We start from the raw sequence: 22,651 nt of genomic DNA, 5'->3' as shown, positions 1-22,651 counted from the left end.
CACAGAATTTTAAGTCAGAATATGCTCGCTGAAATTCAAGACTTCAGTTTGAAATTTCCAAACAGTTTTCCGGTTGTAATATCAGTATCTGCAAAACCAGAACCAACCAAGGGTTTTAGGTTTGAGCCTCCTTTCTGCTACTTATTTAAAATAAAAAAAAAAAATTAAGTTGCTCTCTGGAGGTTTGGTTTCAAATAAAATCATTCTTACAGTGGTTCTGAGCAGCCTCCCTTCTCAGACTGGTGCTAACACATACTAGGCAAGAACTGCTTGAAGGTCTGCCTTTAAACTGACCCCTTGCAGTTCCAGACAACATAACCATGTTTAGATGAAGGCAATACTTTGCCTCGGTTTCCCTAGAACATCCTTTCCCAGCTCCTTTTCTGTTTGGTTCGTGCAGAACATCTCCATGACGTTTATCAGAAGCACCATTAGAAGCTGCCACTCTTTTAAGAGGAATTTCAAAGGCCAGCTCCTCAGCTGGTCCAAAGTGTCATAGTCCCATCCAGGGCACTCTAAATCATCTGAAGAGTTGCTCCTTTATCACTCCTGACTGGTGACTGGGTCTATAACTTGTTAATATTTTAACTTTGAGTTCCTATTTCCCTCCAGTTAACTCAAAACTTGCCGATTCTCTTCTCCCTCTTTCTGCCAAACACATACACACACCCACACCCATCTTCTCTCTCTCTCTCTCTCTCCTTGTAAAGCAGTTAAAATGAACTCAAAAGCAGACTTTACCTTTGGTGGAGCACTTGGTTCCATCTCAAATTTGTCTGGGAATGTTCTGCTGAGGGCCAGGTGTCGGGCGTGCATGTAGTACTGCAAGGTAAAAGAGAAGCCTTTACAAGTCAAGGAAGCCTTGGGTAGATTCAAGTAGGGGGACAAAGGAACAAAAAATTAGAGTCTTCTAAAAGATGATGCTGAACAAAGTCTAGACATCTTTTCAGCTAAGCTGAGTCCAGCTGATACTGCTGCCTGTAATGAAGACATTGTTGTGAAGGAGCAATCCATCCATGGTAGATTCACAGCAAAGAAGTCTGGAACAGAAGCTGTGAGAATAAGATGAATTAAGATGGAAACTAGGACTTGCCTTGGCCAATGTAGTTCTTACTGAGGTATTCTTTACCCCTTAAGATAGAATGGGCTCTTTTTTAACCAGGAAGATTGACACCTGTAGGTGTACACATGTATACACATAAACTTCAGACTCATCCTTGCATAGGAAGCACGTGGAACAGTTACAGAAAAAATAGTATTTATCAGTTTACTGATGCCTGGCTTTTAAGAATTTGGCAAAATTATTTATGGATCCACCATACTCCTGAGTTTGCAGCACATGCACAGAATAAATAGCTTGCTGTATCAGGGCCTTATGCTGTGGGGAACCATATAAACACTAAGGTTCTCACACACAGGTATCAGAGCAGGAAAAGGTCCAAAAGAGTTACAAAACTAAGATAGAAGTGCATCCACTTCTTTACTCCTTTGGCCTTGAGAATACTGCTTTGCTGCTGTCTTCTTAGCAGGTAGTCCTGCAGTGCTTTCTCTGTCAAATTAAAAACACTACTTTGCCTTTTAAGGCACAGAGGTAGTTTAGTAGCATTGAGGAGCCACAGGGGCCAGAAACATCTTATGAAGAACGGGTAGGATTTTGGAAAGTGTCCAGGTAGCTTTGGAGCACAGTTCCTACTCAGTGGATGTGCTGCCAGTGTCACCAGATTTTTACATTGTCCTTAGCACCAGAAGAGCTCAGGGTGACTGGCTGCTGCTCTAACCTGTTCAGTCAAGTCACATCTCTCCTTGCCACTGGAGTATGGAAGCACTACACTGGAATGTCAGGGCAGGCTTTGCCTTTAGCACTTTTGGGAGATGCTTGTCAGCACAAGGCTGTCTCACAGAATCACAGAATGTGCCAACTTGGAAGGGACCCACAGGGATCATCGAGTCCAGCTTCTGGACCTGCACAGGACCATCCCCAAGGGTCACCCCCTGTGCCCCAGAGGATCATCCAAACCCTCCTGGAGCTCTGGCAGCCTTGGTGCTGTGCCCACTGCCCTGGGGAGCCTGTTCAGTGCCAACCACCCTCTGGGGGAAGAACCTTTTGCTGAGATCCAACCTGACCCTGCCCTGACACAGCTCCAGCCACTCCCTGGGTGCTGTCCCTGGTCCCCCCTGAGCAGAGCTCAGTCCTGCCCCTCCTCTGTCCTTCCCTAGGAAGTCCTTGCACTTCATCACCATGTGAAGCTGGTTGATCAGCCCGTGAGCTTGGAATTTTTAACACTGGTGTTACACAGTTCCACACACCCTGCCCAGGTATTTCCAGTCCAGGAGGTCCGAGAGCCTCTCGGTTCGGTTCCTCTGGATGATCCTCTGGCGAAGGGACTGCTGACAAAACCCGTACAGGAACTGGGTCAGCTGGTTGCACGACTCGTCCGGGGAGCGGAACCTCCTGTCCACAATGTAGATACCTGAGGGACACAGAGAAGTTGGACATGAGTGGAATTAAAAACGGGATCTGACCTCTCACATGTCCAATCTGCCTTCTTCCACATGGCCTTACAAGCATTACATGTATTACACCCTCTTTTTAATGTTAAAACACAGCTACAACTCTATAACATTTGTTACTGCTCTGATGGAATGGAAAGCTGAAGAGAACTAGGTTTTTTTATTTTCGTTTTCTTTATCTGAAATTCAGCCAATTCTTCAAAACTCAGAGGCTTTGTTGTGGCTGTGTAAGTATGTCCAGAAGGATTCGAGTTTCTCGATAAAGACACCTCATTTTTTTATCTCCCATAGTTTTCAAAATACCGACTGATCAAAAAAACCCCACACAATCCAGTGTTTTTCTAGTTTGCTGTAGAATTTTTGAGTGTGGATGGTCAGAATCAGCCTGTAGGAGAGAGACTGTGTTTTCTGTAGAAAGACAAGTGTTTCCATAGAGACAGTGAACTCACGTACATCAGTCAAGAGACAATTCTGGCAGAGAGAGGGCAGAGGTGAGCTTTGCCTCTACGTAGTTTGTTAAGATTAATACTTTATTTTTGGCACCTTCCTTACACCAGGGTGTTGGGAATACGATGGTACTAGACCTCAGCTGTCTTTCACTGCTCCTTTTGAAGGGCTCAGAGGCATTAAAGGGAAATGCTGGGAGACTCTACGCCAGTACGAGCAGTGGGGAGTTTGGAAGGATAAAGAAGATCAAAGGTTAAAGGGAGACAAAAGAGAAATAACCTGGGAAGGGTTTGGATAAAAACAAAAGTTGGAAAGGCTCATTCAAACATAACAAGCTATTGAAAGCTGTAGATCTGAACTCCACTGCATTAGGGAAATCACCAAATTGAGGGGTGACAACACGGTTGTTGTGCTTTTTGCTTCCCTAACTCAGAGGGGATGAGTTGATGTGGCACGACAAAAATTTTTACCATAAGCTGCTGGGTCAGAAACATGTTCCTGCATGAAACAGCCAAATCCAGAGAGGTTTGTGGTCACACTGGGAATGCCCATCACAGTACATTCAGCTGCCAAAAGAAACAGACAAAAAAAGCGTTTCAGGGCGACAAACTTCATGTGGTTTCACCTCAAGAGAGAAAATAAAAGGAAGAATAAAGAGGCAGAAAAGAAGGTCCCATAACACTGGAGCTGCTCTGAAAATGTCAAGTGAAAACCATAATGCTTTGTTGTGGATTTGGAGAAAAAGTTAAAAAAAAAAAAAAAGGAAGAAAAAGAAATTTTAAACACAAAATTTCATACTGTGTTTGCAAATATATATATCTGAGTTTTCCAGCAGCTAAACTGAAAACTTTCTGGGAGTGCAGTGTTGAAACAGAGAACCCCAGTGTATGGTCTGTATTGTTTGACTTTCAAATTGAAGCCTGGTGTACACTTCTGTTCATCAGTGGTTCACAAATCTTTACAAAACTGATTCTCTTAGGACCAGGATCATCTTAAACCTTGGGTTTGATACTCACTGTTTGTAAATTGGTCCCTGCAGCAAGAAAAAAAACCCCAACCAACAAACCCCACCACTAACTCAGGACTGCATTCACAGTAGAAGTGGAGCTAATTTTTTAAAATCAGAAAACATATGCCTATTTTGTAGTTATTTCTGTCATGGCCATGAGTAAGGATAACTGTCCCCTCAGACTTAAAAAAGATTTTTGCAGATGAAGTTAAGCCCAACCTAAGCCAGCACACAGGTCAAGTAAACACTCTGGTCTTTGAAATGCAGAAAGCCATCTTTGGGGCCTTCACTGATATGACAGTAAAACATGTCTATAAAATATACTTATAAACCTATATTAAAAAAAAAAATCACTCTTTGTTTCTGGGAGATTTAAATGGGTATCAACAAAGAGAATTGCTTTTGCATCAGCAAAGAGAAACCACTCTTCTGACGAGTGTAAACCACAGTTTTCCTCAAAACTGTCAAGTACCAGTCTAACTTTTCTGTCCAGGTCAGAAATCATCCCTGGCTGTCACACTTACTTTATACCTTGGCTGAGGCTAGAAGAGGAAGAGAAATTGCTGGCATGCAAGAGGGTTATATCTTGGAACCGAACAGCTTTCTTACTCAGAGAGAGCGAGAGCTCTGGAGAGCGACAAAACTTGCAGAGTTTCTATTCTGATTCATTGGCTTAAAACAAATGCTCTTACAAGGGGTACCCCAACTTCAGATGTGTATCAAGACTACAGAAAGTATTTTGGAGGACATGAAAAACATGGACTTGTCAGCTTTGATCTTCACAGGTACTCAAGTTCATAGTTCTCACTGATTTCATCAGGTGTTCAGTTCCTTTTTTTTTTTGAATGGGGGCCAAATTTCAAGTCAGAATCTATATGGTCTCTGTATTTTTAGAAATTCCCACTTAATTCCATGAGATTCAGCACCACTGTGTGTATTTGTGGCAAATAACTTAGCTATGGTGTAACACAATTCTCTCAAACCCAGCTGTTATCTTGAATTAAATCCACTGAACTGTGTCAGCTTTCTTGCATCGGATTTCTTGCCCTTTTTTCAACATTTACATGTCTGTAAATCTTCTTTGAAAATCCTTGAATCCAGTTAAGAATTAAGTTATAAAAATTATTTCTTGTTCTAAACCCCCAGAAATCAAAGGAGTACATGTCAGTGTGGGAAAGGGTGCAGTCCAAGGACAAATGTGAGAAGTTGCCAGTCAGTGGATAACACTTTATACCACCCAGCCCCAACATTTTTCCAGCAGTTAAGACCTTTGCACTGCAGAGAAAACAGAGCCTCAAAGAGTTTTTGCAGCCCTCCAGAGGAGACTGGCTGCAAAGCCATTTTACACCAACCCTCCATCCTGGTTAAGGGTACAGGTTGCCTACCTGGAGTGTAACCCCAGGGCTCGTAGTAAGATGGGAAGACACCGAGGTGGCAGCCTCTGACAAACTCCTCATAGTCCAGGGGCAGCAACGGGCTTGTTGAAGAAAGAAACTCTGGATGAAGGATCACCTGGATATTCAAAACTTAACGTTAGAGGTGAAAGAAAACCGTCACGGGTACATTTTAATTATCAATAAGCTTAAGCAATTTATTCACCCTCTTCCTAAGTATCTGGACAACACCTCCTCTGACCAGTCATCTGTTATCTAATCCACTTCCCACACTGAAGTGTATCCTGCACACAAGAATTGTTGCATTCTTGTCCTGGAAACAGAATTGATAATGAACTTTTTTTTTTTTTTTCTGGACAGGCCTTCAGCTTTATCATTCTTCATCAAGAAAAATCATGTGCATTGAGAATTATGCCTAAAGCTGTGGCATTTAGCAAGACCACAGGGGTTGTCTTGGTCTGGTGTACCAAGGCAGAGGATTTCCAAGGGCCTGGAGGGACAGGACAAGGGGGAATGGCTTCAAACTCACAATGAGCAGGTTTAGATGGGATATTGGGAAGAAATTCTTCCCTGTGAGGGTGGGGAAGCCCTGGCACAGGTTGCTCAGAGAAGCTGTGGCTGCCCCATCCCTGAAAGTGTCCAAGGTCAGGTTGGATGGGGCTCTGAGCAACCTGGGCTAGTGGAAGGTGTCCCTTCCCCTGGCAGGGGGTTGGAAGGAGATGATTTTTAAAGTCCTTTCCAACTGAAACCATTATGGGATTCTATGATTTGGGATGTCTTGTTAAGAGGAGGCCTCAGGCAGATAAAGCTCTTGTGAGCCCCACAGCATGCACTGAAATAAAGGAATATTTACCATACTCAACAGATCTCCCAAAAACAAGGAGAATTTTGGACCCGGACATATTAGAGCCTCATCACCACATTCCTGTGCCTAGGGCAACTAATCCTGCTGGAAGACAAAGCTTATTAACTTAGGCTGATGTCTGCATGACTCTGCAGGGCTTTGGGGTCACTGCCCCATTTCCACTGGCAGGCAGGGAAGTGCTTTGTATGATCTGTCCAGTCAGCTTTGGGGGGGGGAAAGTGTGTGGGAAATGGTTTAAACTCCCCTGGGCTTATTTCCCTGCATAAACACACTGCAGCCATCCCTCTATGCCCAGGATATGCTTTCATCCCTTCTTAAAAACAGTCATGCTACTCACTTGAGTAAATAAATGAAGGTACTCAGCCAGTAAATGAGCTGTAGACTCTTTCTGCGAGTTTATTTGATGCCAGTGATTCCACTGGCATTGCTGAGGGTATTTTTCACATGCCAGCTGTGTCTGATTGGATGTGTCACACATTTCTCAAAATTTGTTTTCCTTTTGAAGCTTTTTTCGTCCATGACATTCAGCTCATTAGGAATATTAAGAATTAAGCCTGTTCATGCAGCAGGTAATTTTCCAGTGGTAACAACAGTTTTCTACAAACCTGACATATGCCAAGACAACCAAGTCTGCTGAGAATCAGGAAGAGGTGTCTGCATTGTTTTGTACTATTTGCTTTCTAATTTTCAAGCAGTTGTCTAGTTCCAGGTCTGGGGAATTTTTTACAACATTTATATCCAGTGCATTTTTCCACCCTGCTTTTGTTACATCCAGTGTATCATTACCATGTTATGATCCCAGAATTCACTGGAGACACACATTTAGCAGAGAATATGTTAAGCCAAAGAGAAGCAACTAGGAAGTTGAGGAAAATATTTACTCAGTTATTGACATGGGTTTAAAAACACTGAGAACAAGTAATATGTCATTGTCAGAGATAGTACGGATATGACTTTAAAAAGAAGGTTTGGAAGAAGAATAATTTGAAATATTAGGTTCTACTTGGACTGGACAGATGTTGAGAAAATTAACAGAAAGACTGTCAGACCGAAAAAAAAAACATTGGGAGAACTTGTGAGAGCAGGAGCTGATATTTCTGTGGTTTGACAAAGTAACACGTGGAAATAAGGAAAGGATTTATTTACATACATTTAGTTTCAACCAAAACAGGAATTCTTTCTGCTCAGGATTGAAGCCCTGGTTATTTTCTACAGCAAATACTGAGTATCAGGGGGCTGTTCAGAAGAGATGAATCAACACTCCATGAATGTCTGTGCTCCAACTTTGGACCTCTAGTTTTACGCAAATTAATCTGTGACAGAGTTTTTACATCCAGGTGCAAACAACCCGTGGCACTTCCTTGATTTCAGGAGTAGAAACTCCACACTCTGCACAGGAAGCAGACTGATCCAGACTAGGACTGGATCGAAGAAAGTCCATTTTACATCTAAAATCCCAAGGGCAGGATGTACCTTTACTCTGTCTGTCCGGTTGTTGAAGAGGCCGATGCGCCGGATGGTGTTGAGGATTGGGTCGTTGCTGTCGTCAATCATGTTGTGGGTGGTCACTGGAGGCAGACAGTGTCTCTAAGGACAGAAAAATAAACCCATAAGCCAGACAAAACTCTTGGCAAACAGTTCTGTCACCGTTTTCTGTTACAGTTCTATCCCCATTTTCTAAGGTTAGTGGAAGACAGTGGGAGATTTTGTCACTGATGTGAGCAGGTTTTCATTTTAAGGTAAGAAAGAATGATCACATAATGTTGTCTTCCATATAGCCAAGGCCACAAATGAGACCATAAAATCTGGATTTGCTTCATTTACCTCAAAATACACATATTTGTAGTAACTTTTAGAAAGGCCTACTGTTTATTTTCAAAGGTTTTTAGTTAATATATTGTATTTCCTTAAGAGTTTGATTTTACCTATTTAATAGATCCAGGCTTCAAGAACAACAAAATATTTACATGTAGTGCAGAAGAAAAGAATTAGGAATTTTGGTGTCCTGCATGTGTTCCATGAATTTCCCAAAATAATTAGTTTAGGTCATGCTGGCATTAAAAACAGCCACAGCTGATCTTTAAATGTTACCAATGAGAGGTATATCTGCTGAAAACATCTTCCCAGATGCACAGACAATCCTTGTACAACATAACATTTATCACTTGTACTGGATATTTATGAAAATAACACATTTTCTGACCTGAGTTGAATAGATGGCTCTTTTCATAATGGTTATATCATCTCGGTCAAGAATCTTGTTCAAGTCTGGAATTTCTCCTCTGCCAAAGCAACACAAAGCCTGTTTTACCAAATGACTTGTTAACAGGAGAAAGAAAACAAAGAAACAGCAAACAAGGTCTGATATCAACATGAATCTTTACTTTTTTTTTTTCATGCCCTTTCTATATTCCCTCTATTTTGTTCCCCCATACACTTGCTGACCTGTCAATCAGCTTCCAAAAAAGCTAAGCAATTCTTTTTTTTTTTTTTTTCCCCTCTGTTTTTCAGACACAGCTTGTTATTTGCTGAAGTTCCACTCATCTCACTTGTGCTTTGGGCCATTCACTTCCAACTGTCTTTTGAAACAATATGACTAGAGCACTAACAAATATTACTTTATGCTTTATGTTATGCTACATCCCAGATGTCTCTTAAGACTCTTTACACCACGAGATGCTAATATTTATTTTTTTTCCTCTGTGATTTGTGATTTGCTGTATGTGGTCCCACATCCTTCCTATGGATGTCAAAATTTCCTCCCCAAAGAGCAGAAGCACAGAACCACCTGCACCGCTGGCTCTGCAAGGCAGAGCAAAGCAACCTTATCCACTCACTTTAGCAGGGCATTGTAGAGCTTCTTTCCAAACTTTTCTTTCACAGACTGGGCAATGTCCCTAGGAAGATAAATAAATACATGTAAAAAAAAAAAAAAAAACAAACAAAACCAAACAGGAGAATCCAGGACAAAGCATAAAAGAGATTTCCTGCTGTGGGAAAATCAAACTGTGCTCTGATTAGTGGGCCATGTTTCCCATGTTGTCAACCACGAAAAAGAAAACATATATATGACCCTGCACATTGAAACGTGATCATTAACACTGGACATTAATCAAGGCTGAGAGGTCTCCAGTTCAACTAATAAAAAGACACAAGGGATTTTAAAAGAAGCTCCCTCTTTCTGCCTTATTTCCCAGCTCAAAGACTTTTGAAAACAAGCGTTAGACTGAAAGGCAGTTTGTCGTAATTAGTTTGGAAAACAAAAAAACTCCCTGAAAAGTTTTAAGCTAATAATAAAGCCTGTGCCAGACAAATGTTTTATTTTTGGCTACGAAAGAACTCCAGTTCTAAATGCAAAGAGTAAGTTATATTATTCTGCCCCTAGTTGAAATAACTTGAAAATGTAACTGGAAGTTCTGCTGTCAAAACAGCAAAAGCGCTCTGAATTTGAGTAAAATACCCACTTCCTGGAACTTTTCCTGCCTTTCTGATTTCTGTCCGTACTTTGGGCTAAGACAAAGCTCGTTAAGTGAAATTCTGAACTTTACCAAGCTGAGAATCCACACACCTGTTGTTAGTTGCTCTCTCCCAATTCACATAGACACAATAGTTGATGGGTTAATTTTGGATGAGTTGTAAAGCAGCTAAAATGTCAAACCACACTGAATCAAATCCCACCAAACTCATCTCCCCTCCACCACCATATTTTCTTAGACTCATGCCATGCACAATATCCAAAACTCAGCCCAGATGGAACAGACTGCTTTTGCAGAAGCAGAGGAATTTTATATCCCAGATCAGCCATCGTCCTCTCCTTCAAAAGTGCCATCCTCTTCTTGTATTTCATTTCTGTGGCATCCTTAAAATCATCTAATGCTATTATGTAATACTGTAGTCAGGTGATTTTACCCTGGAGCTCCAGATTATGACCATGATAATGCTGCAGATGATGATGATGCAGAGGGTCTTTTGCTTTCCATGGAGCACAGTGGGAAGGACAGCTGGAAGCAGGAGATTTTCGCATGATCTTACATTTTAGTTTTACCTTTACTGTTATTGCTGTTCCTGCATTGCTGAGTACCAGAGAAATAATCATGTATTAGAGATACAACACTGCATATTTCATGTAATTTAAATTTTCCTTAACATCCATACATTGTTTATTCAATGTGTACCTGTCATATTATAGTCACACTTCACATACTTTATATCAAAGACAAAGCAGAGGCCAAAAGCACTCACTGCAAGCACAGCTGTGTCTCACTGCACTCACATTATTTTCTTCCAATTCCTGTGTAGTTCTCATTAGAAACTCCGGCACAACTTATTAGAAATTAGAAAATTCTCTTTAGAAACTCTCCTCTCACTTCAGCCCTCTAGATTTTAAGCTGACTGCACAGATCCTCCCCACATCCTCAGGGTGTGACATTCCATTTCAGAGCATCATTCCTTTCACCCATCACTTGGCACTTCCAGAAGTGGTACAGGATGGAACATCCTTTGGGCTGAACCATCCCTCGCCACTGGCAGTGCTGAAGGCAGCTGAGACACGTCATTGTTGGGAAGCCAGAGCTGGACAATTAATTCCAACCTGTACATTTGTGGGACCTGTTTCCAGAGTGGTAACCAGGCAGAATGTTCCCTGTAAGTCCCAAGAAGCTGCTGTGTGATGACTCCAGAGATAATCCAGAGAACAGAGACATTTTTCATGGCTGCCTTCTTTCCCAGATATGGCAAAAGCTGAATTACTTCAGTGACCCCCTGTTAAACTATTTCTGTCCCTGTTTTTGGGGAGGTTTAGTATCTTTTAGTCATCGAATTCAGCTGGATTACAGATACCCAGAAACTAAGCCAGAGATCATCTGCTGGAGGCAGTTAATGAGAGAACAAGAAAATCAGTCCCTTTCCCTTACATGGTGCCTTTCATCTACAGATCTCTAAACTAGACTTCTATCATTTTATAGATACAGAATTGGCATCACTTTAGAGACTTTAAACGTGTTGAGACACAGGCAGAAAGGGAGGTCTTGTGGGTTTTAGTCCTTCTGTTTTATGACCAGCTTCCTTATTTCTGCAGCAGAGTTTCACTGCTGCAGCCCCTGATAAGGTGCCTGTTTCCATTCCCATGCTCAGAGAATTAATCTGTAAATACCTTGCAAAATGCAATGGCATTTTTCACCTTTTTAAACAAAATTCATCCCTGATAACCCACCACTGGTTTTTCTTTATGAATTCGAAACTTCAGCTGCACACAAAATTACAGACAATTATTATCAACTGTTATTCTGCTGCCTCAGCCAGCACAATTTCCGTATTTCTACATAGAAAAGGATGTGTAATAATTTCTTTTTCCTGCAGAGAAGCTTCCTGTGATAAATCAGCAGTGAGTCTTTATTTCGTGGGAGCTCTATGGCACATCCAAAGGGAATACCAGAAACAGTCAGAAGACATCCAGAGCAGTGGATTTTCTAGAACATTTGACTTTGTGGCTGCAAAGCAAATCCTACTTGCTAATGTGTTACAAAGAATGGCAAGGGAAGTTTACTAAAAAGAAAAAACAAAACACGGACATAGATAAAAATAATAAATAAAAAAGGAGAAATATTTACCCTCATTTATCATTCTCATCTCTTTCATCCCTGAAATACATTCTAATTACCCACAACCCTCAATTTTAGCAGAGCAAAAAGAAAGGGCATCATTCCTCAGCTGAAACTTTTGCATGTGTCCCGAATTCACTGCACCAAGCCCTTGGAGAGAGTGGGAATTACCAGAGCTGCTTCCTGACTGCTTGTCCTTTCAGGGTTTCCACGTTGAAGTTGTTTGTCTTTGCTGGCATGATGAAGAACACGATAACTGTAACGTCAGTCTTATGGACCTACACGACAAAGAAAGGAGAGGAATAAACCAAAAGAAAAGTAAAATCTCACTGCAAAGTATCACAGCCAACTTTAAGAACTGATCACAGGAAAATCCAATGCACTTGGGCTGCCCAGGAAGGCTCTGACCTCTTCACTCTCCCTTTTTTGCCAGACACACAGCTGAGGATAACACAGGTAAAATATATGTCACACAGTGTCAATAGGTCAGTACAGATCTTCCTGACCTCTCATGGTTTAGAGGCCATGGCTGAGGATGTGGAAATAAACTTTAAAAAAAAAAACAAAAAACAACCAAACAACAAACCCAAAAATCCTACACACATTTTCTCACCTGACACAAACTGGTTTGGCTTAAAGGAGTGAGCAAAGGATTCCTTGCATGAATGAGGTTTTATTCCTGTCACCAACTGTTTAAAGAAAAGCTAAGGGTGAGCCCTGTTCAGTGCAGTAAATATTAAATTATTTTGGGTTGCCTCTGTTTTAAATTTTACACTTAAAAACCTGCTGTTAGCAGGCCTTCTCTCAGACTGAGATACAGGGAAATGCAGAGTGGAAAATAACCTTCAGGAGTCATCTGTCACGTTCAGGTTCTTCCCTTCCCTCTCTTCAAGGCAGGTTCAGGGTCCACCATGCCATGATCTCGGTGTGTATTAACTCTCTGTGCCAACATTATTACCTTACCTCCAAAATGTTAGTGAGGTACTCAAGTAGCAAAGGAAAAAGACTCTATAAAATAAAATAATTGCACCCAATTCTATGTATTTTTTAGGGCACACCACTGCAATGTGTTTCAGAAGCAGCAGCATTTCCAGATTCAGAAGCAGTACCAGGTATTCTGCCATTCCCAATGGAATTACCCCTTGAAACAACTACAGAGCAATAATTACACTTGAAAATGATAAAACACTTGAAAGAACTGCAGAGCTGTTCTTTGAACAGCTAATCAGACGCTGGCATCCAAAATGGAGCAGTAATGCAGTAAAGTCAGGCTCAGCTCGTGGGAGGAGCAACAGCAGAGAGTTTAACGATTCTGTGATATAAATAATTAGCTACAATAAGAGATTGCTGCAGTGGTTGCTCAAGCAACTCTTTCCCTCTTATCACATGAGACTTTCCACATTACCCGTTTTCAGAGTTGTTTAAATGCCATCAACAGGTACTTGATGTTGCCCTGAAACGCCAAACAACTGACTTCTGTTGTGGAAGAAACACTTGGGTTAGGTGAGGCTGTGTGAGTGAATGGAGGAAGGATCTGCAGAAAGTCCACGGTGTGGTAGAACAAGGTGTTCTTAGGGCTTTGGAAATCAATATTTTTTTCAGCCCTGCTGACAACACAGGATCGTTATTTTTATCCAGATTTTCCATATCATTTAAATGCTAAGAGCACAAAAGAGGGAGTCTGGCAACAACAGCCAACTGATCCTTGCTACGTGACCGAAAACTGATTAGTACAACTTTTTCTGTCTATAAATTTAAATGTATCAATCTTTAGGACAGATATGGAGACATTTTCAACAACCTCACTGTGGGTGGTGAGTGCTCTGATCTTTGATCAGAACAAGGCCTAGCTCTTATCTTCCCTACATTAAAAGTAAATGAATTTTAAAAATTATTTAAAAATATTTTTATTAAATAAAACACATTAGAAACATTGCACTCATTTTATACCTGAGGGAACAGAAGCATGGAGAACTGAGTTTCACTTCTCCAGGCTTCCTCACCAGCCCACTGCCACAGTGGGAATTTTCGTTGCGAGATTCCCATCCAGTGTGGTAACAGCAGATTTAAAAGATCATTATCAGGTCCCAGTGAATTAAACAATTTGTTTAAAAAGATATTTTTAAAAGGCATCATTAAAGGATTACTTTTATTTCCCTTCTAGTAGGTAAACCTTCAGGGCAAACTCTTGAATAGCATTTTAATTATTTCTCTCTGAAAACAAGGGAGGTGGCCACGGATTAATTCCTAGAACTATGTAACCAATTATTTTTAAAATGTCTGAGATCATTGTATTCTCTGAGGGTTCAGAAAAAGGGCACTGTGGAAACTGTGAGCATCCCATAATTACTTTCCCATAAACCAGAGCTTATAGGAATCCTTGCAGGTGACTTCCACAGTGTGATAATTTGAACATAAGCTCTATGTTGTCAACAGCTGCACAAGTTTTCTTACCCTCAGCAAAAAGTTTAATCTTGATAAGGCTTCTAGAAACATGTCAGCTCCCTTGTTGGAAAACTCGTATCTCCCAGCAATGAAGAAAAATAAGGTCTTGTCGAGATTGAAGTCCAGGTGGCTGAAAGTAAGAAAAAACAAACAGACAAGAACAAAGTATTTCTCTAGATGTAATCAAGCAAAGCACACAACAGCTTTCTATTCTGGAGGAATTTAATTATTCTGAGAACATAAAGAAAGTGAGGCTGTTCTGCTGTTCTTTAAATCGACTGCCTTAATCTGGCAAGCTGCATCTTGGGTAAATAATGAACAAATCAGCACATCTGCTCTCTGATATCACAATCTGTTAAGCAGAGTTAGGACTGGTGTCTAAAATTCCTTTAGCTTCTGACTGAGAAATCCCAGACAGATATTTGTAGAAGCTGGTAGCATTTCAGCTCCTCTATGAAGCACTCATTAGTCTTCCTGCTTTGGTTCTTGCTTTAAATATTGTCGGACAACCGTTGCTAATTTTTGAAAAGTAAAAGCATACCCATAGAAATGACCTCGAATGAACTCTTGGATCCTAGCCTTGTACATGGAATGCAAATTCTGAAACTCATGCATTGCTGAAAATTTCTTAATGTTCAAGCCATTTGGGGTGACAACATCTGGAAAAGCAGAGAAAAGGCAGAGGTAGACATCTTCAGAGTCAGAGAAATCTTTCAGGAAAGAACCACCGTGCCTCCCGGCTGTCAGCACGCAAACAGGTTACGGGTTATGTTATTTCTGGAGAGGGGACAGCACCGCCTGACACAACAGTCTCCACCAGCTCATTCCACAAAGCTCCTGCACGTGGGCACGTTGGCATTAAAGTGGCTTTTCTCCCCTTTGCTCAGCACTAGACAGATCCTGCCCTTTTGTCCCGTCAAGACTCGGGTTGTGTCTCCGTTCGGCCGTGTTTGTTGTGCAATGTGCCCCTTCCCTCTCGATTTGTGGTATCACTGGTCCCTGCTCTATCACCAGAGACTGAAAGTTCTTGAAAGCAAAAAAACTGCACAGGACTATGCCCTTGTTTGCTGCATGGCACAAGAGATACCCATCCTATCAAGACTTCTGAGGGTTTAGCAGAAAAGGGGGAATATAGGAAACCTTTTAAAAAAAGACCTCCCTTGAGTAATCTGTTGGATTTCTCCTAAAAATAGCCACAGAATAATATGCTTTACACATTTATAGCTGTTCTCCTCCAAGATTCTAAAGGATTTTTCAATTAAAATGTGTCCATTTCCAGCATTTTTAAGGTAGGCTTATGGGATATACACAGAGGGCAGACACAGCTTGTTTCAAACACTGAAATCCAGTCCCTCTTCAACTTCCTGGTAGATCACAGCAATTTAAAGGCTTGCCCTAAATCTAGTTCAAATAAATGGAAAGAATGCTACTTTCTTTTCTTTGAGATGGTTTACGAAAGCCATGTATGGAAATGAAAGGGGAGGCCAGTCCCTCATTTCAAAGGAACACAACTGCCTTAAACAAACCTGCACTTATTTATGATACCAGATATCCTTCAAATACAAAGAATCTTCAAAGGAGCAAGAAGCACTGATTATTAGAGGGCACAGTGGTGCCAGTTCCAAACTTGTTCTCCTGGAGGGGTCATTGGGTGTCTGCTCATCACAACCATTAACTGGAGTAATTTTAAAGGTTCCAAAGGACCTTCAGTGAGATATTATCATTCCCTACAACACATGGTTTATGCAATCCAAACAGCACCTCCTTTGATCCCAGTGCTCATGGTTAACTCCTCCCGTACACCAGGGTTGCTGATGGGAGCACAGTCTCTTCCTTGCCACTGATACAGGTCCTGAACGTCACTTTTGCTGTGATTTTTCAGTCCCAGATGCCTGACATTCGGGGTTTCCCATCCTTTCCCCCATTAGTAGAAGTTTGCATGTCTAGCATTAAACATCTGGCCTGATATAAAACAGTCTCCTACTTCTGGAGAGACTTATGGAGACTTCTTTTAAACACCTATGGCTCTTCTGATTAATCCCCTATCAAGATGATCTTAAAATAAGTACAACCAATTCTCCATATGCTATCTAATATATTTGCCTGACATTTTTCATGCAAATGCCACAGCCATTTTCAATTACTTCCCTGAAATTCAAAGTCTACTTCAGCAATATAAGCGTGTCCCTGACAGGTGAGTGATCTCTGATTAAACCTTATCTTGTAAAGGGTTCTGAAACACTCAAGGTTAAACAGCAGTAGATAAAAATTCAACCTTTATTAGCAGCTATGAAATACCCAAAATTTTGATGGGTCTGTCTTGGAATACCACATTTGAAACTAAAGACCAGGAAATCTTTACTTGCTAGGTACTTAAGATTTGGTTCTCGATGACAAAAAAAAGGACAGTCTTGGTGGGCCTGACAAGGAAAGTTGTGCTTTTACTTTCTCCTGCCCAGCACTAAAAGTTCTCTGAATAAAGACCTCTGTGGCCTCATATGAATGAGGAAGCAGCAGAGCAGACACATCCTCCCTTGCCTTTAGCAACCATCTCCTCCTTCCTCTGCACTGCCCTTTATCCAGCATGGAATAACAGGCTCCTGCAGGACATAGTTTTGAAAAGACAACCATTTCAAACTCTTCCCAAAAAACTAGGAATGCCTGACTGGGTATTTCTGGCCAATTTCCATCCACTCTCTCACATTTATTTTTTATTTATTGGGGAGTTTTGATCCCTCTCAGCCACCACCAGCAGCCTGTGTATAACCTACTGCCACGTCCTCTGATTCATCTGCAGCTTCATTTACCCTTTCATCAGGATTGGGGCTCAACCCATATCTTAGTCAAGGTTTTGAGAACAAACTTTGGTGGCCCAAAGCACCCAGTTCACTATTTCTGCTCAACAAACAGTAACATTCTGAACCTGTGTGGGGCAATGTGCCCTCACCCTGGGGAAGAAGTGATAAAAAAGAGCTTTGTCCCTATGTCGAGTGTTTTCTTGTTGTTTAATGAATTAATGACATTTTTGTTCAAAAAAATCTTCCAAAGGAGGTCAAATCAGAATGTTTTGACTTCTGTATTTGTAGGAAAGAAACTGGCAATAATTTAAGTAATATTGGCACAGTAGTATGTTTTCTGCTAAGAAGTCACTAACATTCAGGGTTGACTCATACTTTTTCAGAGTCTTCTATGATTTTGATCAAATACATAAAGATAGGAAGCCTAGATCTAGATCTCAACTAATACCTAAGTCTCTTGGAATTTTGATTCAAAGCCTTCTGTACTGCCAATACGTTTCACATCTGAATGAAAACATTAGAAATCCTGTAATATCAGTTTTCATGGAAATGTAACTTAGGATCGCTGACAAGAATCTTGCTTGATACTTCAAATAAAACAGGCTCAACATCAGATAGTCAAACTTTCGACAAATAAAATTTGTTTGACAAAATATTGATCAAATTATAAAAAGCAGTCACTCTGCCAGGGTTAGGCTGGCAAATTGGCCTTTGTCCTGGTGCAAACTTTCCCCATGCAATCAGGTTAGCTAAATTTTAAAGGCACTTTTCCAAGTGATAAGATTTACGATTTAAATTATAATCCAAGTTTAACATTAAAGAGAAGTAGCAGAGACAGCTCTACTTGGTGCATTTCTCGGTTATTTTTAGCTAACAATTTGGTTACAGAGTTTATCTCTCAATAAATGCAAATAAAAGTTAATTGTGCCAATTCTTCATCCCCCTTCTAAAAGTTTATTTTTGAGGTGGGTTGAGAAACACACACAGACTTTCAGCATTCAAGTTCCTTTGCAGAATTCAAGCTCAATGACCTACTGAAGGATAAATGCTGAACTTTCCAAATGGCCACTGTGGATTTCACAACTTCAGAGAGAATAAATAGTATGAGAATAGACCCCTACCCAGTTTATCTGTGGTCTAGGATTCAAAGAAACTAATAAAGTACCTATTCCCATCAGAACATACTTTCCACTTATAGTTGTCTCCCAGGATTTGGGGTGGCAATTCCTACTGAATTTCTATCTAGCGCTGTCAACGTGAAGCATGATATTTGTCAGTAATTTTTTAACTCAAACATTAAATATATTTACTTGGTTTCTTCACAGTTGCAAGAATAATCACAAAAAAGCTCAGGCCTGTGAGTCTCTGTGCATGGAATTCTCTTCAGCTTCAACTGACGTTTTATCTGTGAGCAGTCTGCAGATTTTCTCTCCCAAATTAAACTGGAGTCATACTCATTTCAGTCTCCTAAAATCCCAAAACATAAACTATGATTTCCAAAGGCAGCTGTTGCGAGGAGAAGCCTCATCCCAATATAAAACAGCTTCAGAAGTTGGATTTTCAGAGGTCAAGTGCTCAGCACTTCGTAAAAATCAAGACCTTTCAGAAAAATCCCAGTTTAGATGACTGAATGCTTAAGGGACTTGTTTAAAGGTGTCACGTTTCAAATGAAATTTAAAAAAATCTAAGTTCGTCATCCTATTGACACTTAGCCAGGAATGAGGCAAAGGATTCAATGAACATCTCTTTTGTGTTGATTCAGGAACCACGATATGGCTTGAAATTAAAGATAACAATCCCAAAGTATAATTAGCACTGCAAATCACCTAAAAAATATACAAAGGAAAAAAAAAAGAAAACTAAACAAAACAAGAAAATAAAGTCTTCTGAGTATTGCTTAGCTTAAAATAACCAAGATGTGAACACACCTGCTCAAAGAGTCTCCAGAATCGTCGTGCAGTTTTCCCCTCGTGACGCTTACCTGCACATGGAGCACTGGACTGACTTAAAGAGAGCTTTAATGACACATCACCCTGGGATTCATTACCTTGCTCAAACTCCATGCATGGAGCACAAAAAGGGTTTGAAATTTCGTATTTTATGAGGCCAACACAAAGGGGAAAATCAGGCAGACTGCTGGGCACATAACTCGACTATTTTAGAAAATATTATACGTATGAAGCTTTTCATGGTTTGGCCCTAAAAGCATGGAAACCCTGGCACAGACAAAGCTCCTGAACCTGGATGTTCTTGCAAAGAGTAAAATCAATGCTCTCCTAAAATGGTCCTGAAAGCAGTTTATTAAATGATGCTGAACTTGATTTCTTCTGGACTGCACCACACGCTGCTAGAATGTGTTCCGAGCGATATCATCTGCACTCGAATTCTGAAAATTGGTTATTCTCTGTCTCTATTATGTTCCTTCAGTCTAAGGAAATGTAGATAGTAGGAGGAAATACAGCAAAAATAAAAACAACAATTTGGGTCTTACCAGGAGTTCTTTTAAGCATATGTTCTGCTTCTGTGGCTGTGATCTGTGAGACCGTGGTGAACACATGGGCGCAGTGCACAGATGCCCGTTCCATACAGTACCGGTGGTAAATTTGCCTCTCTCCAGCTTCCTTGTCAATGTCAAACTGGTAAATGATAAAACAAACACAGAAAAGACACCTGTGTGTGATGAGCTCCTCAAACTTATGGCCTCGAAGGAGGTTCCTCGTGCCAAGCTCGGTTTCCCCAGGGAATGAGAATCGTGGGATAATTCTGTGGTTTTGCTGTTCCTGTTTTTTGAACTATTTTATCAACTTCAAAGGGTTCTGAAGGAGCAAGAGAGGTCTCAGGTCCTGCGTGTTCCTGAAAAAATGGCAGCTCTACAACAGGACAACTAGATTAATGATGCCACGAAAGGTAAGGATCTGTGGTATTTGGCCTGCTGGCTGAGAATGGGTGGAATAGTGGGAATCACAGAGAGAGAAATGTAGTTGTGGTGGAGAGGCAGGATATGAAGACTCAGACACAACTCCTGAGCGGACAAAGAAAGTAGAAAATGAGATATTTTCTGATCCTGAGAGATGTTCTTTCTCCAACTTCATCGCTGTTATTTTGCTGCTTCTCGTGTTTCAATCTGAACTCCATTAATTTCTAATTTCTAAGTTAATTTCTAAGTTTTCTTACTAGATGAGACCATCCCAAATACCAAAGCATTTCTGAATCACCTTTCAACCAGGCAGCTACTGCTTTTTTTTTTTTTTTTTTTTACTGAGCTTACATCATCCTGATGCAAAGAAAAAGCCCAACACCTTCCGAGCTTAAAGGTTCAAATGTTCACTCAGATGTCCACTGCAAAACCGCTGCAACGAGTCTAAAAAAAGGCGTCAACGATTTCAATTAAATTACAATCCTCTTAGTCTCAAATGATGTTTCACTTATGGGAAGAGAAGTCTTGACCTCCTAAGGTTGACAGAACAGGCACCAAAGGGACTGTGTGGGTGCCATGGAGAGTGACAGTGACTCTCAACGAGCTCTGTCCTTCTCGCTGCCTAATGCTGCACGGTCTGACTTTGATTGCATTTGACTGTGGGACTTCATGGCCTGTCAGAGATTTAACCCTTATTACAGGCAGGGCAGACAGCACTTTCTATAGTTAGGGCTGTGTGACCTCTGCTTCCAGCACTTTAGAACTCAGCCAGAACAAAGCTATTCAGACCCTGACCTTTCCTGCCAAGTGGGTGCTTAATGTCGGTACAGAACATATTTTAGGAAACTTGATCAAACGTGAACCATTTCAGGGGACTAGAATTAAGCAAGCAGCTTTTAATTTTTACTGAGGCAGGTATAGATACAGATGTAGCTACGAATGTCTTTGCTAAGAAAGTACTTTTATCTTCTTGAGTGGTGCTACACTACTTATGAGAAAGCGGCTTCCACTCTATTACTTGAAAATGCCACCCTAATGCGACCAAAAGAAAAGGGCTCTTGATAAATCTCAGCTAGAGACTTCTAGAGAAATTAGATGATTTATTTTGGCATTGATGGTCTTCTAGACCGAGAGTTTCTAAGTTTGCCAAAGAGATTTCTAGAAAAGGTAGGAAATGCACTTTACAATGTGCTACCATTTCTCAGTTGTATCAGCATATCTCATATTTTCAACGTTCCCCATGGGAATCTTAAATCATCTTTTCTCTAGGACATATATCTCATTTGTCACAGAAGTTGGATGGTAGAAGGAGCACTGAGTAGGAGGGCAGAGAAAGAAAAAAATAAAGGTGAATTAATTTTGACTTGGTAGAGTGCCACAGATCCCTAACATTGTGAATCACTTACCCTAAACCAATTCACACACAGCTTTTAACTGAGTATTTGATTGTTCAAACATTCTGTGCAAAAGAAAAAACAAAACAAAACAAAACAGAAGGGGACAGTTCTTTAAGATGCTGGACAAACACACAAACGGGATGGGCACCACTGCAGTCAAAACTATGTATGCCTTTTCAAATGCATCTGATTTTGCATTAAAAATAATGTTTAAATTGCTAGCAAACAAACAGTTGCTCAAACTTTCAAGGGTTCTTGTTGTATTTTCCCTTTCTCAGGAAGAACGGGTTTCAATTACAAAATGTGATTAAAAACTAAATTTGGGGCATGTTCACTAACTGTGGAAAAACACTCCCTCCAACACTACTGGGAGAAAGGTTCATAAAAAAATTGTTGAGCATTGTGGCTTATTTCTAGCTAGCTTTTACTTCTTTGATTGCATGAAAACACTTTACACATTTAACACATATCAATGCTTATTTCTTCATTGCTATTCATTGTCTCATATTTTGGAAATGAGAAGTATTTTATTTTGCACATGCTTGCATGACTTTTGGCATTTTTCTGCAAAAGTTCACGATTCCAGGGCTGCTGGGAAGTAGAAACAGAGGTCAGGGAGTTCTCACATTTCATTTGCTCTCACTCTCCAGCAGCTTCCACCACTAATCAGCAAGGCAAGCCCCTGACTTCTGACCTCACTTATAATGTGGAGCAAGAACTGTGCGCTCCTGAGCAGGCTAGACAAGTGAAAATAGCCTCAGACAAGTTGAAGGGCAGGTTAAATGAAAATTAATTGATGAGACAGGTGACAAATTTAGACCACACTGCCCTGAGCTCACTGTGCCAGCATCAGCTCCAGAATTAGAAGCAATGCGGGGCTGTGTGGAGCAAATCTTGCCCACATGAACAGCAGTGCAGCTGCTTTGCTCTCCACCCCCAAACCACTGTTCCTGCCCAGCAATGGGCTCTGCCCTCTGGGTGCTTGTCCACCTCTGAACTGTGTCCCATGTCCAGCCTGAGCAAAGCAAAGCACCCGTGAAGTGCGTCACGCTGACTGATGTTTGTTTGCTGTCACCAGCAAAGGGGAACACCAGGCACACCACAAAGGGAAAGCTGCACCCAGGGGAAAACAGATCTAAGTCACAATAACTGTCTGCAGACCCATTTAGGGCAGAAAAGACCCCTGGGATCATCGAGCCCAACTGTTTGATCCCTCAGAGGTTGTTAAAGGTTCCTCCAATATCCACTTCCCTGTAAATATTTTGCTG

The 22,651-nt window shown here is 40.9% G+C and overlaps 1 protein-coding gene and 1 long non-coding RNA gene across 3 annotated transcripts in view; both read right to left on the bottom strand.

Moving 5' to 3' along the window:
- The window catches only part of GYS2 (glycogen synthase 2), a 39,742-nt gene that overhangs the window by 653 nt on the left and 16,438 nt on the right, over nucleotides 1-22,651 (bottom strand). For both annotated transcript variants that reach the window (XM_027904863.1, XM_027904864.1), the window contains 11 exons: nucleotides 19,561-19,705; nucleotides 14,813-14,930; nucleotides 14,281-14,401; nucleotides 11,998-12,104; nucleotides 9,064-9,123; nucleotides 8,430-8,508; nucleotides 7,700-7,813; nucleotides 5,353-5,479; nucleotides 3,429-3,524; nucleotides 2,308-2,471; nucleotides 742-822 (listed from right to left, as the gene is read on the bottom strand). In XM_027904863.1, the coding sequence (XP_027760664.1) occupies nucleotides 742-822; nucleotides 2,308-2,471; nucleotides 3,429-3,524; nucleotides 5,353-5,479; nucleotides 7,700-7,813; nucleotides 8,430-8,508; nucleotides 9,064-9,123; nucleotides 11,998-12,104; nucleotides 14,281-14,401; nucleotides 14,813-14,930; nucleotides 19,561-19,705 (1,212 nt within the window). The remainder of the gene's footprint in view (nucleotides 1-741; nucleotides 823-2,307; nucleotides 2,472-3,428; nucleotides 3,525-5,352; nucleotides 5,480-7,699; nucleotides 7,814-8,429; nucleotides 8,509-9,063; nucleotides 9,124-11,997; nucleotides 12,105-14,280; nucleotides 14,402-14,812; nucleotides 14,931-19,560; nucleotides 19,706-22,651) is intronic.
- LOC114068606 lies at nucleotides 16,421-19,554 on the bottom strand. The gene is made up of 2 exons (XR_003573627.1): nucleotides 18,059-19,554; nucleotides 16,421-17,656 (listed from the first exon to the last, which is right to left on the bottom strand). It is a non-coding gene; the product is annotated as an uncharacterized LOC114068606 (long non-coding RNA).

Source organism: Empidonax traillii, unplaced genomic scaffold (assembly GCF_003031625.1).
Source record: "Empidonax traillii isolate 1590-97213 ecotype Southwest subspecies unplaced genomic scaffold, ASM303162v1 scaffold1099:size633499, whole genome shotgun sequence".
Classification (NCBI taxonomy): Eukaryota; Metazoa; Chordata; class Aves; order Passeriformes; family Tyrannidae; genus Empidonax; species Empidonax traillii.
The sequence above is the reverse complement of the archived record's forward strand: the minus strand, read 5'-3'. Positions and strand labels throughout refer to the sequence as shown.